Source organism: Lepisma saccharinum, chromosome 1 (assembly GCF_977018435.1).
Source record: "Lepisma saccharinum chromosome 1, izLepSacc3.1, whole genome shotgun sequence".
Classification (NCBI taxonomy): domain Eukaryota; kingdom Metazoa; phylum Arthropoda; class Insecta; order Zygentoma; family Lepismatidae; genus Lepisma; species Lepisma saccharinum.
In genome coordinates this window covers 213,226,621-213,245,092 of record NC_139229.1, presented here as the reverse complement: position 1 = coordinate 213,245,092, position 18,472 = coordinate 213,226,621, and the positions used below count along the sequence as shown (strand labels likewise).

Genomic DNA, 18,472 nt, shown 5'->3' with positions numbered 1-18,472 from the left:
TTGTACATGTTTTTGGTAATAACAGGCCCGGATTTATAAGGACTTGGGCAGCTACAGCCCCCCGCCTCCACCACTGCTTTGAAAAGGGACACACAAGGAATAAATGAGGTTTCAGAAATGTGGTACTAATATGAAAACAGTTCACTAACCATCTGACATAATTTGGCCTAAAATTTATCACTGAAATCGTACATTGGGGGCCTCGACATGTGAGCCTTGGTAAGGATACAGTTCAACCTGTTTCTAGACTGCGTTTTAAGAATGAATGAATGATTTAGTTTTACTTTGCGAAGATATGTATGAGTGATGAAATGATGAAATTGATGAATGGACATTCACAAACAACCAAGCCCGAGCGGGATTCGAACTCGGGACCCTTAGCGTTGCACCGCTATGTGCGAACCACTCGGCCACAGGGTCCGGCTACTGCGTTTTAAGAAAAATAGTTGGCCTCCCAATTGAGAATCAAGTATTTTTAGTTGTTTCCTAGTTGAACTGCCAGTAAGACATCTAGTTAAGTGAACAATAAATTTTACTTTAAAATAAAGTTATTACTTATAACACAATTTTTTCACGATTCGGTCAGTTTTGTGAAATATATTTGAACTGCTTAGTTAACTGTGACGATGGCAGGATAATATACTGTAATGTATTCGAAAAGAAGAGAGTAGTAGGTTCGCCCCTCAATTGTATGTTACCCGTATCACATAACAACAAGGAGTAATGGCCTCCCCGATGGCGCAGTGGTATCGTCGTTGCCTTGTAATCAAGGGGTCCTGGGTTCGATACCCGGTGGAGGCACATAGTGGTTTGGTTTCCACTTTAGACTAGATCCAGTCCCGATTAGCCTTACTGTGCATAAAGTGAACTTAAAACACTAAATCAAACAACAAGGAGTAAAATTTTCGAACACATGTTACCTATTGGGTGAGAGGCTGGGTGAACTCCAGAGCCAGGTACATTGACAGAGAAATTCCCACCAAAAATCACTCACCTCTTGAATCGAAGCCAGTACTCGCGTGTTGCAGTCAGGTGTACATAAAAACCTGCCGGTAATTGGGAAAATAAGTGCGAACTTTATCCGTCCTTGTAATCAAGAATTTAACGCGTTCGATTTGCATTTTTATATTTAGATTATTTCTGTAAGTTTTCCAACTAGCTAGATGATGAAGGAAGGATGTAAGAAAGAAATTATGGGACAATCAAAATTACACATACCGGTCTCCGTGGCGGAGTGGTTAGCAAATTGCGCTACGACGCCAGGGGTGCCGGGTTCGAATCCCGGCCAGGGCATGGATGTTTTTGAGTGTCCATTCATCAATTTCATCATATCATCACTCATCTTCGCAAATTAGCCAAAAGTGGCACAACAGGCTAATTAAAATAAAGCAAATCAAATGACACATCTACAAACCCGCCCAGGATTGTAACCTCGGACCCATACGAGTTCGAATACCGGTGAGGGCACATTTTCTGTGATTCAAATACCGTCCCTTTTGGTTTATCTGAGCACGAAGTAGACTTTAAAAACATTGACAATTTTTATCGTGTGCATTTTACCTATAGGGATGTAAGGGGTGGCTAACCCTCTGTGGGGATGGTGTTGTGTCACTACACATAGTATCGTATCTTTGCTTGGCGTCTGTACCTTCCATTGCTAAAGATCACAAACCTGTGTACAAGGGCAGAAGTGAGTAACAGTATTATTGCCAAAAAATTTAACAAAAAAAGAAAAAAAAAGAAACTGAAATTTTAACCAACCACACGATTCGTCTAGACATAGCGATCGTGGAGAGAGAAAAAGGGAGACGTATTTTCTGCATTTTCCCTCACGCCAGGTTCACCCGCCACCCCCTTCCAACCCCCGAGCGGTGCACGCAGCGTCTCGAGTTCGTCACGGCACGGTCTGGCGTGGCGCACTCTTCTTCGATCGAAAGTACAGGACGTGCCTCTCTCTCTCTCTCTCTCTCTTTTACTACGATGGCCATCCGACGCTCTCGTAGTAGCAAAATTGCGCCCGTTTCCCCCCTTCGCTCAGTGTCTGCTGCTTGGTTTCATGCCAAAACGGCCCGAGTCCAAGGCAAGGGCTCTCTCTAGGGGACGCTGCGAGGTTCTACGTTCGTGGCATTGACCATGAAAATCGCGGTTGAGATATGGTAGCTTCTGAACCTCAGATCTGAGAAGGCAAGCAAAAGCGATGCGGTGTTCCAGCATGTCCCCCTTTTTTGTATATACAAGCCATTGCAGTATTAAGGGGAGGGTTCAACACTTACAAATCCCTGCTGTTGGTGTAGTAAATATTGTACACAGGTTGAATAATCAAATCACATTACAGAACAGGACACGTCACGTCAATGTCTAAAGAGCTCTTGGTTAAATGTTCAATTGGACATGTTTTTCATTACATTAGTAATAGTTTCATGCAGTATTCCTTTTATTTTATAAATGCATACTATTTGCAAATCAAAATATGAAAGTAAATTACGAAATATACATTAGTAATAATTAAACTTGTGGTTTTCCCAAAATAAACAAAATTATCATTAACATATCTTGATTCTTTGTATCATTTAAGAATGAAAATCTTTATAAAGTTGAATGTATTATCATGGATGATAAAATTATCGTACATGAAGTAAATATTAACATTATAAATGTTTGAAATATATTATTATTTAGCTGTAACATGGTTAAAAACTGCTAATATTTTGATTACGTTATGTTATGCTAAATATCCAAAGTGTATAGTTATAAATTAACATGATTCCTAAGTGTCAACCTATTAGATTTTTTTTTAGTTTGGTTGTGTCAACTTTGATTACAATATTTATCCTCCCCTAAATGTAAATACCCTAAATATATATTTGAATAACTTAATACCAGAAGCATTGTAACCTTGTTCTTTAAAATCAGTATATACCATTACAAGACAAATAATTCGCTGAAATTCACAAATTTTCGCCTTTTACATCGCTGAAGCAGTGTAGTACAAACTGTCAGGAAAATGCAATCTTGTGTTTAAATATTTCACCAGAGGCGAACACGGCTCTAATCAGTGTTCCTTATGTCTGTAACATTATTGCAAATCAGTGAACACTTCACTAAGACGATCTAAGGATTTTCAGTAAGACATAGTTAAGATTGCTATTTGGACCTATATGCAAGAAGCGATGGCAATGCAAATCCAGAATATGCCAATTGAAAAAATCGGAAATATCTGGGAATATCGCTGTTCATGCTATTTCATCGACAATAAATCACTTGCGTCTTAAATTTTTATGATGCGAGATTTTACACGATGATCAGCTACACAAGGGCTTACAATGGAAGAAATATCGATAATCATTTGATATTTTAAAGAAATTTCCTTGGACATTAACAACGTAGGTAGAAACTAACCTAACTACTGTCCAACACCATATTAATTGGCCTTGTTTTGGAATATGAGGATAAAAAATTCAGACAAAAATATCAACGAAGCAGAGTGCAATCTCTATATGGATATCAGTAAATTTCCCGATTTTCTATTCTTCAAGACTAAAAAGTGAATGAAAAAAGGATGGCTGATATTAGCCTTGTAACCGACTGTGCATCCGTCTAAGCTATGTGCCTGTTTTCACAATGTACAATTGTTCATAGTTGGTATTGCACTGTCGTAAATTAGAAACTACATAAGGAAGAGTTTTCAACTTCTCTTTTAAGGCATCTGAAGAATAAATAACCCACTATTTATACCTTTTTTACATGAACTGAATCAAGTCAAATTTCGTTAACTCGCAAACTAAGATCTAAAGGTATAAATTTTGTGAGAGATTTTTAGTTATTTGTAAGAAATAAGTTGACACGAGTTGTACTTAATTAAAGAACAAACAATTATAAGTGAAATGACCATATAAAAAAGCTCAGACAGTGGTTAGGTAACGAAGAAAATTCAGAAAGTTTGCATTATTAGAAAGACTAACCCAATGTTTCGTCAGATAATCACTAAACTGCATCTTTTCTCTTGTGAAAGAGTACACCTATTCATTTTAGCTTCCAGTAAAACATCAGTAAGTTGCATATTAGCTCATCTTATCACAAGGTTATGATTTCCTTGGTTACAAATATTTCGATAAGATAGTTGAAGGTAAACAATGAGCTTCTCTTTTAACCATCACAAACAGTTTCCTTGGTTTGTCACTGTTGGCAAGCAAAAGTACCATAAGGAAGCAAATACAAGACACATATTCAGCAGATAGAGGTTGGATTATTTCACAGAATCTTAATTGTAACCTGATATTGTACTGTAAAGATGTGAAGCTTTCACACCTTTTGCTCTTCTACCAAGTTATAGACATTCTCATCTCAATAAATTCTCACATTACTGATAGCAATAATAAGATCTTATAGTCTGTCTGGTACTTGGGAGAAAAATGTGGTATGGATATAAAAAGAAAACCCCATGATACATCTCACCAGAGAGTGTTTAAGTTTTCAATATTTTGAAGGAACACAAAATTTAGCCATTACAATGCAAATATAGATTTAAACGCCTTACCATGAATAATGCCATTTCTATGAATTAACTCGTTGCTTATTACTGTGTTATAATATCATAGGTATTCAAGACACCTTGATGATTATTATTTTTAAAAAAAACACATGGATGAATGTTAATTTTCAACCACGTGTGGAGATCCAAGGAATGATGTGTAGATTTTCTTGTACAAAAGTGTAATCTCTAGTCATTCGATCAACAAAATCTAAACCACGATCAGCATATCACAAGAGAATCCAAGAAAATCGCATCACAATGATTGACAATTTGCAAACAGTCTAAATGCAGTAAAGTACATATTACAATTTACGTGTTACGCACTCATCTGTTCCAAAATTATAAAGTGAAATATATTTCGTAGAGCTGCAATGGAAAGTAATAATACATGAATGCAGAAGAGCAATACTAATATAAAAATCAGAAAATGAACCAAATTAGAGGATACCGTGCAGTGAAGCAAAATATTACAAACTTGAATGAAATTTTCTATGCAGGGCAGTACCTACATTGGAGCACAACATATTTATTATAAATATTTATCTCAATTATATGGTTTATTACAATGCATCTTTGAAATGAACAAAGCAAATGACAGCAGACAAAATTGCAAGAAGATGATCTGCGAATAGTATTGCAGTAACCTATAACACACAATCTTAAAGTGGCCAAACATGGTCTGTGAAAGGTATGCTTGTTGGTTATAGTACCTATAGTATTGTAGTAGTAACGCAGTGGTTCTAGTAAACGGGAACTTTTTTCAGACGAGAATAGTTTGTGTTAACTTCAAATGACTATGACGTAAAGATTACACGTCCTTCTGCCACCCAGTGGCGTATTTAAGAAAATGTCCTCGAACCGTGGATGTGTGTGGAATACACATTGCTAGTTTTTTTTTCTGAGAAAATAGGTTCTGGTACTCTTCATACGTTAGTTGCTATGGTGAATACAAAGGATGCTCATTCTAAGTTAATCAAGAGTTACTGAAAAATACCGCGGTTATTCACATATGTTCGTACAATTGTACTTATATATGCTTTGCTAACACGAGAGGTTCCCGTGTAGTCAAATGGTGGCGCTCTAGCCTTTGGTGTAATCGGACCCGAGTTCGATATCTCGATAGATTCCCCAAACCTGTGTGGGCCCAGCATCATGTGGACAACTGGACGGTCTCAATAGCCAGAAAACAGCGACGTTAGGAATCAAGGCAGCCCACGCGTGAAAAGCTACTTGGCAGGCTCTGGCTCTCAGAAAGCTGTTGTGCCACGGAGTTTTAATCAGGGTTGTTAAAGCTCCAGGAACCTATAAATTCTAATGGGTTCTATTAGGCTCTTGCACAATTTAAATTCGATCCAAACTGCCTATTGTTTCATTTCAACACGGAACTTGGACCGTATTTAAATTGATCTTGGAAAAAAGGTTCCTGGACCGAATTAAAATTCTTTAAACATTAAAAGGTTCTTTACGGTCTAGAACCCATTTACACTGGCTGATTATCTCTCCTGGACGAGAATTGAATTTACAATTCCTGTACCTTTAATAACCCAGGTTTCAATTATTAATACGAACCATTATTAGTTTCAATTCTCACTATGAAAAAAAGGTGCCGGTAAGACGTTCGTAATTACACCACTGTAGCCTGTAAACGAAACTTTGTGCACATAGGGAAATTCCAATGTGATCGTGCTCAAGTTGTTCATTTAGCCAACATATTTTACATTTGATTTGAAGATGTACAAAATAGATCTCGTACAGCTTACTTGTAGTCCTTTGAATGATGTATTGCATTTTGCGCATTCACAACATAAATACCTCAAAACATGGACTATGCTATGTCATGCACAATGGCGTACGCAGAGGAAGAGTGCTGATGGGGCTACGCCCTACGAAATTTTGAGAAAATCAAAGTTTTCAAATAAAATCAGTAAAGAACTCAATAAAAATGATAACTGATACCCCGCTTTAAGATGACCCCCGATTACAATTTTTTCTTGTGAACAACCTTTAAGACAAAGGTTAAAGAAGGTAATTATGAATTATTTTATAGTGTACCTCCCCCCGCTCCAAGAACGCAGCTATGAAGTGAAGTATCCACCTCTACAATTCCAGCGCCCTCCGAAAAAAAATCCTGCATACGCCAGTGATCATGCTCCTAGTTCTACCACCAGTACGGGAATCCCACAATTTACTCTACAGTACAGAATGCATGTTGTCCTACCTTTTTCTCAGTCAGCTTCTCGCATCTCCTCATCTTGCAGATCTGGTGACTCTTGTCATTCCGACAAGGGGCACACTCGCCGCAATTGTCTTTTCTTTGGCATCCAACGCACTCTCCGCATCTCTTCCTCTTCTTCTTCACCGGCTTCTCACCGTCCTCGGGAATCGGCGGAGGTTTGAAGCCATCGGTACCGGGTTCGTTTGGGCCGGTGCTCGAAACAGCCGCGACCTGTCCGGAACTCTCGGCACTACTACTTCTCGTGGAGACGTCACTCTCGGAGCTTTCCATCGAAGACACTCTCACTTTCCGTCTCTCCTTCTTTCTCGAGTCCTGTCTGACAAGATTATCACCAAACTTTGGCTGCGTTGGACTCTCACTATATTTAACCTGATTGTCACCGTATTTGGTAGCGTCCATCTTCTCCATTGACTCTCGCATAGGATGCTGGAAATGTTTATTATCCATGGGTTCAGTCTTTACCACAATAGGAGGCTGAGTATTGTTGGTCAAAGCACTGGGCGGTAGGCCGTGAAATTGAGCATTATTAAGAGCGGGAGGTGGAAACGGTTGACTATGAAACAACTGGATGTGCCGTTCGTCCAGGAACTGTTGTTGGATGGCCGGGATCTCGCGAGCTTGAACGGGCGCTGGAACCAAAGGGTACCTTGGGTTTCCGGACAACGTGTGAAAACTTGGCAAACCGGAAGGGGTCGCCTCCCCGTTTCCGGTAGGATCCGGAGGAAAGGCGTTGAACTGCGATTGAAAAGAAGGAAGTTTCGGACACCCGAAAGTATCGGAAAAGGCTGGGATCGACCCTGAGTTACTTGTTGTGACAGCGGTAGTAACTGCCTTGATAAGCTCTTGCTCCGATTTGCTTTCCCAAGGCCGATACTGCGGCTGCGGGGGCGGAATGTGATCTCCTAGCGACGCACGATCCAGCAGACGCCCCGTCAAACCCTCCGCGTAGAACTCCCACCCGATATCGTTCACGAGCCTCTCTGCGAACCCATCCCCCAGCCGCGAACCCAAGCCCTCGGCGTCAGTGAAAGAGCTGAACGGTGGAAGCCCGGACTTGGAAGCACTATCTGACTCGCTGAACTCGTCCTTGAAACTCTCTTGGGTGGAAGATGGGGTGGGCGTTTGGGAGGATTGGTATCCTCCTGTATATGGAGGGCCCAGGGACTCTGGACCCTGGCTCCCACCCTCACTCATCCTGCACCATCTTGCTGTGTGCCAGGTCTGGAAAAGACAGAAAAAAAATGGTTGTTATAAATGAGCACACTCATGGTCAAAAGCAGGTTCCAGAGACGAGGTGTCTCAAATCTTAAATGATAAGTAATTAAGTTAGATGTACAGTCACTCGCTTCACCACATGGCATTATGTGTGTTGTCAAATCTTCAATGGCAAGCTCGGTCTCCGCCTTAGAGTTAGGCAACCCATATAACGCCATTCAGGGAAGCGAGTATTTGAGGATCTAAGTGTTCCATTATTATTGCCGGTGACTGTACGAAGAGATAGGGCTATTTCGGCAGGTAGTAGTGAGCCATTAAGAATCAAGAGTTAAATTTTACCTATTCACAATAGGCATAAATTCCATTACTTCAATGAAATCATGCTCCTCTGTATGTGAAGACTGAATCGTACTTGCACATCTAAGCTCCAACTTCACGTCCCTCTATTTTGCATGATTGAAGCTGGTGCTACCAGTTGTGTAGTAACACAAATCGAACAAAATAAACTGAACGTCCTGTACAGTCACAGACAATAAAAAAGGCACCTACATCATGGAACACTGGTTTCCCGTGGGACACAATTTAGAGGCATAAAGTGCCCCTACCATCGCAATACAAAGCCAATTTCTGAGCACGTTCAGTTGTTTGGGCAGATTTGCTGTTTAAAAAATCAACTATCAGCATCCTGGCTTCTGGAACGCATTATTTTTATATCATCTAGTATACAAGGATATCACTGTCTTTTCCGGCAATGCACCTTTGCATGACGTTTGCTGATAGTGAAGCAAACTACATTGTTGATTCAAGGCTCGATATGGAATGTTGACTAACTATTACTTTACAGTATGTTGCACAGCTTCAAACAACAAAACAACGTAAAAATTCACTGTTCAAGACTTATGGCTTACTTTGTAATGATAATGACACTTGTCCACTTTAACACAGTTGAAATGATACACACTATTAAAAAATAAGATTTTTTAAAAAACAACGGATCGTGCTGTGTTTATATGATCAGCTTCTTTTGAACATCTGCCTTGCATCAACAGAATTACATTCTTTAAAACAATACAGTGTGTATAATAGGGAAGAATGAAAATAGCGATGGGCAATTTGCCTACCAAGAAGACTTCAAACGAATGGGCATAAGAGGATGGAGAACTAGAGCGAAGAACCGAGATGAGTGGGCAGCTATCACCAAGGAGGCCAAGGCTCAGCATGGGCTGTAGAGCTGTGGAGTAAGTAAGTAATTTTCCTACCATTATCTTTGACGTTGGCTGATGAAATTTTGTCTGGTAAAAATTATCAAAGGTTATACACTTGAATCAGGTGTAAAATACGGATATGTTGTGTTAATACATCTTAATGGCGATTGTTCGACAATTATATTTCAGTGCTACCGCGTTGTCAAATGATCAGCTCTGCACTCTCAACTTTGGTGAGTGCCGAGTTCAAGCCCTGGTGAGAGCTTTAAAATGTAGTTTTTGACCCGGCATCGTGAGAACAGTTGAGACAAGTCTGCTACTTGAAAGGAATTGCAACGGACTCCGGCATCGAAAGCCACAAAACAAGCGATTGGACTAGATGTGTGTCGCCCGAAGAAAAGCAGCTTTTCAGGGTCTGGCTCTCAAGGTGTTGCTGTGCCTGGCAGTTTAGTTTAGTTTTGCTGTAAAATTGGTATCATAGTATCAAACATTTGGACGTTTGGGTTTTCACTACCAAAAGAAAAAAGGATTACGATATCTGCTAAATAATGTACCGTGAAAATTGACTTCTGATGGAATCTCCTAAAGTTCGGTTCAGAAAATTTTACCACAGATTCAAATTTCATATAATTTTAATACTTTTAACATAAACATCACACTATTAACATAAACAAGTAAAAAAATTATTAAATGTGAAACTATCAGCTATATTGAAAATCAACTTTATTACTAACGTACTTGTAAATATACCATGAATGAATTTAAAAAATGCTGTGCAAACTACAATTATGGGCAAAGAATGCCAACACACTTGTACTCTTTACCACAGTAATATGACCTATTTGGTTTTGGGGAGCTTAATTCCTCCACAATTGGAGCCATTTTTCTCTCTCTCTCTCTAAAAAAAAAGTCATATAAAATGGTCTTTGATGATGCAGCTGTAGGTGAAGACATAGTCATGTCAAAGTTGATTCTTATCTAGGTTTATTAAGCGGTACGTTGGATCTTTGACCTGACTCAGCAGACTTCGAAAAATTCTCTCATTTCGAGAGATGATTACTATATTCCAAATTCTGAAATATTACTCTGCTCAGAATTTCTTCTCGAGCACTCAAATCTGCGTGCGATTTGCTTTCATTGTTGTCTAGATATCAATGATAGGTTTATTGTGAGACAGAACTATTGCAGACAACAGCGAAAACAAACCACATGAAGATCCACTTGAAGGAAACTACAAACAGATGTATAATTTTTAAGAATTTGAAACATCGTAGCTGCTTTTGAGACGAGGAAAATTTTCGAAAGATTCTTGGTCGTAACAGAACAAAATTTCCTCGTCATCTTAAGTATGCAATTAAAATTCTCAGACCTGATGGTTTGCTGTAATAATAGTAACAGTTAACGTGTTGATAGTTATTCGGCACTTTTCCGAGACTGCTCCCCTCAAAAATATAATAATTACTTCTGAACTATAAATCCATTTGTAAAACGTGTAAGTACTTATTTAGTAATATTCTACGCGTATACTTTGGATGTCAAGTACAGTCGGTTTCAAAGATAATAGTAGTCAAATTGAACATCGTCATGTTTTTACGCAATTCGAGGTTCAAGATTTGAAAGAAATGCGCTAACAAAGCAAGAACAGCATCTTCTACAGAATTTGTATAATTCCTTGTATTAAGAACACAGAGTGGCTTGAATGAAAATAGCATTGGACAATTTCCCTCCTTCCAGCACTGGTATTAGACTGTACAACTACGATGCAATATCGAGGTGGTTGGACTGACAACACATTTTAATAGGAACATCTAAATATAAACAAAAGTTTTGTCCCAGAAATAAGATAATAAATCCGCTATTGGCGACTTCCTCTATTCCTTCGCTGCTTTTTGAAAAATGTTTCTTTTTGGTGTTGAAGTACCGAAATTTTGCATTTGATTTATATATTTTTCTCCATAAACAACAGTAATTTATACTTTTTTATCTGCACACTTTGAGGAACAGACAATATGTAATACAGATTTATCGTGTGATTGTAAGGAAATCATATAAGAAAAAAAGTCCAACAAAACCTAGCGAATAGTGGAAAATGTTCACACAAAATCTATTAAAAAATAAACTTTTATCGATATGTTTGCGAACTTTTGGTACAAATAAATTTCTACCTCATTAAGAAAAAGTGAGACCCTAATTTCTTCTGTTCATATGCCGAATAAATTGGGATATTTGTATAAAAGGGAGAACATTTTAACCATGATAGTAAATATCAGAGTCGAAATTTCTATTACAAAGGAAATTTTCCTGTTTTCTCGCCAGCGAACATAATGTTCGCATTAAAATACAATTTTGTTTTTTATTGAGAGGTTAAAAACTCGACAAATCTTTAGAAAAGGTTAAATTATTTCACTAAAAAAATAAATATACAGAAGCAAATTCATTCTTTCATGCTTAATCCTGAAACGGATCTACTTTAGGTAGAGACTCCAGTGGAAAACAGGGACATTTGCTCCAGTCTGTGTGTTTTGGAGGGGTGCAAAAAAAGAAGAAATATTTATAGAATAAGTTTAGGGCTGTAGACTGAAAAGCATTTAACGAAAGATTCGAAAATTCAAGATTTTGGCATACTTTAATATCAGAAATTTGTGAAATCATATTCTAAGCAGAGTATTACATTAAAAAGGTAAAAACATATTTTAAAAACTTTGTATTAACTAATGTACATGTATATATAGAGAGTAAAATAAAATGAATTATCATTCAGGCAAGGTTGACCCATTATTCGATCATTTTTTAATTTGTTGTAATAATATAAATATATGAAGGTTATTATTATGTACCAAAAACATAAATAAAAGAAAATTAATGATCATTAATGCAATTTGTTTCCATGAAAATTTCCAGCAGAAATTAACTGTAAATATTACTTCTACTTTGCAGGTACCAGTAACTGTAACAGAGTTACTTTTAAAAATTTACTTTCCTAATACTGATACAAAGAGTGATTGAGTAATATTAAATCTTTCCACTTTTATTTGTAAAATAATAAAATTTCAAATTGAAACATATTTCTCTGCCAAATATAAAGTAATCGCATCACTGGCGTATCAGAAATGGTAAGAATCAAAATAATTTTGGAATTTCTACAGCTTTCACCCCTCACAGTTTTTTTGTTTTTTTTAACACATTTAGCTGGAGGTAACTTCAGCAGCTCTGCACACATATCTTCTTTATGCTAATTTGACAAATGCTTCTGCGTAAATTAACAGTGAGTTTATATATATTTTGATATAATTTATTTTCGAACTTGAAAATTCTTTTAATAATTTAGGTACAGAGATTTTAATCCGTCAAAATAATGTTGCCTATAATTTGCAATTTCATTGTAAACGTGAATAATTTTACTTCATTTCAGAATACATGACGTTTCTTATGTTAATTGCTGTTGTTGTTTTATCATCTAAAATTTCGATAATATATCCTTGAATGCTGCTGTCAAACTAAGTTTTACATAATCTAATAAATGAAAATGCTAAAAATTAAATTAAAAAGTCAATGTACTTGTAGGTTTAGTAATGTTCCTGCATTTTTCATCAATATTGGGGTTTCTAAGATTCTTGAAAGTATTAAGTTTCGGAAAACAAATTGCGGTACTGGTACCCCAAACAGAAATTTAACAGTAAACAGGGCAAAAATCCTGAAGGCAATTTTATTATTAAAAATATACGTCAACATACTAATGAACGATACATTTAACTTTTAGAAAATGTTAAATTTTACAATGTAATTCTAAAATTCTTGTTTCACGATTTCAATAAATTCACAAAAAACTCTCCCTCGTTAATGAATTAGAAAGTAAATAATAGCTTAAAGTATATAAAAACATAGATATTGAACACGAAAATAATCCATAATAAAAATAAACTAGGTTGAACTATTTATTACTCCTAGTTAGTGGCTACATTGACAATGCAAAATGTGGACGAACCTCGATAATTTACACACACTCTACTGAATTTATTTTTTAGATAGAATATCTGCACACAACATTTTAATATAACACATGCTTTAATAAAAACGTTTACTTTTAAGACAAAAGCTAATCTTTAAGAATTTTTAAGATGCCTGTTTCCTTGTGATTACATTTTCATAATGATTTTATTCATTCGCAAAAATTTCACTCTGTACACCTTATTTTAAAATAAAAAAGGAAGTCAGATGTCTCGATATTGGATAAACATTAAATTTTTAAAAACTAAGATGTTACACATTTTATGATGCATGCACATTTAGATTTTTATATTCACTTTGTTGGTAGCGTTACGTTCACAATATTTTAGAAAAACGGTATGTGAAAAAAAATACATGCTTCCTACTAAAAAAAATATATAATTTATATTTATTTAGAAGTGAAATGGCTATTTTTAGAAAGTAAATCATGTTTATGTATTATTTAACAGACTTTTCGAACACGCCGTAATAAAAATCTGGCATTTACGGAAACAATACTTTGAATGTCATGCTACATCGGTAACCACACATATTTTCTACAAATTGTATCCTAGGGGCCACGAAAAGTCTTCAATCATATTAATTCTCACACGACGATATCCCGCTTCTTTTGAATGCACACGATTTTACTTGATATATTAAACGTTTCAAGATTATCTTAGTACTTCACGCATTACTGAAAAGAGGACACCTCTCTTTTTCATAAAAAATAAATGGTTTCTTTTTTTTAAAAAAAAAAGCTTTAACTCAGCCTATGACCGGTTATCGCTCTTGTAAACTCACTGACCTTACCCACTGCGCCAAGCATCTACCTCAAGGCTCTCTCCTTGGAAAACAACACACACACACATGAACACAAACTCTGTTGACGAGTCTCGTAAAAACATTCGCTGCTTGTTCAATGAACCACTCCAGTGTCAAGGTAGTTTGTTTTTCTTTGCACTTTCACGTAGATGATTTGCGAATTTGCAAGTTGACGGGTATTAAAAAAAAAGCACTCTCCAAAGCTTCCCATTCACAACACAGCCATCGTAAAATCGTTGCATCCAATACGGGGCCGCTTCCTTCTACGCAAGTCAAACCGAGGCAGCGTGCTTCAACTCCCGGTTTTGCGTTAACAGCACATCTCATGCTTTATAACGAAAGACACACAACACAGCCAACAATACATAAAAGAGAAAAAAATCCTTACCGCTTTCCATCAGCCTGGAACTACGTTCGGTACACATTACGTCAAAAAAACCTCCAAGATGGCAATATGTAAACTACGCGTTTTCTCAACAATAAATAATCATCATGGCTGCTTGTGAAAACGATCGCAGAAAAACACACAATCTTAAATGAAACTCGGCTTGATTTGCCGCTGTGAACCTAGATTTAGGTCCAAAGCAACCGTACCCGCTCGCAGAACGCAAGCACCCTGTTATGTTTATCAAGAAAATTTACCTCTTAGACAGAGCACGAACGATGCCCCACCACTCGTCTCCTTTGTCCACTAACGGCTTGTGATTCGCTCACAGCGAATTTCGCCGCTAGAGGGTAGGAGTGTATGGGAAGCGTGCAGCATAGGGTGGGATGTGCCGCCGTCTCTTGACCCCCTACACCAGGTGGCGCAGTAGATTTTGGCTTCTCTCTCTCTCTCTCTTTTCAATGCGAAAAAGGAAAAGGCACACCTCTACTCTAATAACTCGCGGGGCAATATGTCTATACTGGTAGACCGGCCAATCTTTTTTTTTTTCGTTCTTTTTATGTAAATGGTTATTTCCAATCAAGTTCCGTGCCGTGCGCTGGGAATGCATACGTTTGCAGTTATACGAAAACACTCGCGGCAACGCTATCGAAAGAAAAAGAACCTATATAAATGAATAGAGAATGAGGGACGTAAGGAAGAGCGGCGTTGGTCTCACAATTAGCTGGACAGCAGTGGTTTCTTCTGCATGGGAGCGATTCTTCCGTAAACAAGTTTGCTTTCAATTTCTATCGTTATATTTTGGCTATTTTAAGTCGCGACGAGGATGAATGGTGATGATGAACGAAATTTCTATTCGTTTTCGAAAAATATAATTTCTTACCACATTCTATTGAATACATATGGCCATGTATAATGATGCCAGCGAGATAAACTTATTTCATTTCAGAGAGAAATCCCATGCAAATCTGAGACACACTTCCAAATGGGGTAGGGCCTCCCCGATGGCGTAGTGGTAACGTCGTCGCCTTGTAATAAAGGGGTCCCGGGTTCGATACCCGGTGGAGGCACATGGCACAGTGGTGGTTGGATCCCACTTTAAACTGTAGGTCCAGTCCCGATTAGCCTCCCTGTGCATAAAGTGGACTTAAAACAACAAATCAATCAATCCAAATTGTGTAGTCGTAGTGGAAATGCTGTAATCAAGGAGTCCCAGGTTCAATTCCCTCTGGAGGAGGTACATTTCATGTCTGCTTTAACCCATCTAGCGCAAGCTACCTGTATTTTAGGGCCAATTTCATCTTTCTTCTGCCAACTTTACTTCATTTACTGAACATATCTTATTTATAAATCCCATTTTAGCTGATGTAGTTGTACTTACACATATACAGCGGCAGTGATGGCGATTAGGGGGGGCAGTTGCCCCCCCTACTTTTGCCCCGCACTATGCTAAACCTTATCTACCAAGGAAAAGTAAACTGTCATTGCACCCCAGTTTTGGAACCCAATCGCCGCCACTGTACAGCGGCAGGGCCACCTTTATGCATGACACTTGTCATATCGTTTCAAACTACTTAGGTTAACTGTGACCATAGGCGGATCAAGATTTTTCTTGGGGGGGAAGAATATACTCCAACCATATTAGACATAACATTGGAAATATAATGTGCAGACTTTCTAAATATTGAAAGCAGCCTAAAATCTATGCATGCAGTGCCTCCGCGATGGCGTAGTAGAAATGCCGTCGCCGTGTAAATCAAGTCCCGAAATCGATACCTAGTGGAAGCACATAGTTTGGATCCCACTTTAAACTGTAGGTCCAATCCCAATAACCCTATGCATAAAGTGCACTTAAAAACTCATATTCACATCAACACAATTACAAGGGTTCTGTTTTGATCCAGTTTGTGGTCAGATAAACCAATCTGGACCGAACCTTCAAAGTTTAATCCTATCCATTAATAATATACCTCCACCAGGTAACGACCCAGGACCCTTCATCAAAAAATAATAGGATTTGTATATTTTTTGTGAAATAGAAGTAGGTTTTGCGTTACTTGTATTAACAATGATTACAGGAAGAAAGGGATAAGCTGTCACAAATTTCGGAAATATTTAACAGTTTGATTTATTATTTTATTATCTGGAAGAAAGATTGCTCGAACATTTTATTTTGTTCCATGTATACTTTTCATAACCTAGTCATCCCCTTTGGGAGGGGAACGTGTCCCGTGCCCCTCCTCCGGCTAGATTCGCCAATGACTGTGACTATTTCTATTTGGTTATTTTGCGTTGCTTTTCTACCTTTTGGGTTAGTCGTAACGATGAGGATGAATAAGGAACACGTGAAATAGATGATGGAAAAACCCGACGAAGGTGGCTAAATCTTGACAAAGATTCGAACCTGGGGCCTCTGGCTTCGCAGTGTGCTACGAAGACCGGCAGGTAAAATGTGACGTTCTAAAGGTAGAACAAATAAACAAGCAACGGGACGAAATTCTCAACGAATTTTGTGGTTTTGTCCCTACAAACGCAAAGTGGGATTCCACATTTTGTGGAGTCGTAAAATTCCCAAAAGGCTGTAATTACATCTTTGTCAAGCACATTATGAAAAGCGAGTGGAAAGCACAGACTAAAACCAAACTTCGACTTGTCTGCATTTTGGTTCATGATGGCAGATCATAAATAAGTCACAACCAACAATGACCTTTTCTTCGTACCTCTCAGGTATGGCGAGCGCAAGGCAGGTTCTTTGTCAGCACACCCAAATCTCGACATCTAACCGAGCTTCCTGTAAACCATTTCAGGTAAACGAAACTGCTGGGAACAGCTTTCCACTCCCCCTCCCTCTTTTTTTGACAGCTGGTTACATGAAAAGGATTTTATGTGTAAGTGTGCAAGAGCAAAATCAAAATGCAAATAACTCTTTTTCTAAGAATGTTCATTTAGAAATGTGTGTACGTGACTTTACAAATGCATTCTTGCATAATATAATTGCTTTTTTTGTTACAGTTTGTGTGTAAGAATATTGTATGCACGGGTGGACACAGAAAATTTTCAAGGGAAGGTCAAAAAATGCAAAAGTTATCGTAAAATGAAAATATTTTAAGTGAGAGAGAGAGAAGGAAAGAATGGAAGAAATAAATAAAAGCACGATAGGAAAATAAAAAAAGCGAAATAAGGAAGCGAAGAGAGTATAAAGAAATATGAAAGTTACACAGAAAGAGAAATAAAATATATTTTTAAAATGAGTAAAACAGAGAGAGAGAGAGATAAATCGGAAAGAGGAATAGAAGCGAAGGAGAAATAGAAACATAAAGAGAAAAAGGAGCGTGAGAGAAAGAAATAGAAATACAAGCAGACAGAAAGGGGGGGGTGACATAAAAGGAGCGAGTTAGATGAATTGATAGGAGAGACAGTGAAAGCAACTGAGAAACAAATGCAAAAAATGTAGAAAGAAGACACAGGAAAAGAAAAGGAAAGAGGGGGGGAATAAAAATAATATAAGTAAACATTTTCTTATTGCTCCACGGGGAGGGGGCAAGTGATCCCCCCTTTGATCCTCCGTGTAGGCGCCCAGTGTAAGAGATTTTTACACACACACTGACTGTTAAGGGACAAAACAACCAAAATACTGAACGAACGATTAGTAGAATCATTGTATTTAATACATAGCCTATATAACATCGGGCCGTCAATTGTATCGAAAGCGAATAATGAAGCCTGAAAGACATTAAATGAATAATAAAAATTACCAACTCTATTATAGATTAAGATTACTTAGGGTTACTTTTTGTTACTTAGGGTCCCTTTTCTGTATTTTTTGGCTGATCGCGACTATAAAGGATGAGTGATGATTAGATGAAATTATGAAAGAACACCCATACGTAGACCGGGACTCGAATACCAAATTGACTTATTTCTAATGGAAGAACATTGTGAAAATAATTCACATCAGCTTTAAATACAATAGAACACCGAAGTGTTATTTAATAGCGAAATTAATTGGCGCAGAGAATATTTTTTACGTCTTTACTTTACTTTACTTTAATAATTGAAGGGCTTGGTGTAACAACATGAGAAGC

General features: G+C 37.6%; 1 protein-coding gene across 5 annotated transcripts in view; it reads right to left on the bottom strand.

Annotated features, from left to right (window-relative positions):
* The window catches only part of Tet (Ten-Eleven Translocation (TET) family protein), a 227,216-nt gene that overhangs the window by 206,798 nt on the left and 1,946 nt on the right, over positions 1-18,472 (bottom strand). For 2 of the 5 annotated variants that reach the window (XM_083111964.1, XM_083112002.1), the window contains exon 2: positions 6,753-7,991. In XM_083111964.1, coding sequence (XP_082968090.1) covers positions 6,753-7,991 — 1,239 coding nt within the window. Of the gene's footprint in view, positions 1-6,752; positions 7,992-13,985; positions 14,047-14,390; positions 14,596-14,644; positions 14,726-18,472 lie in introns of those variants that run through there. The other 3 variants (XM_083111982.1, XM_083111993.1, XM_083111973.1) reach the window with 3 other exon arrangements.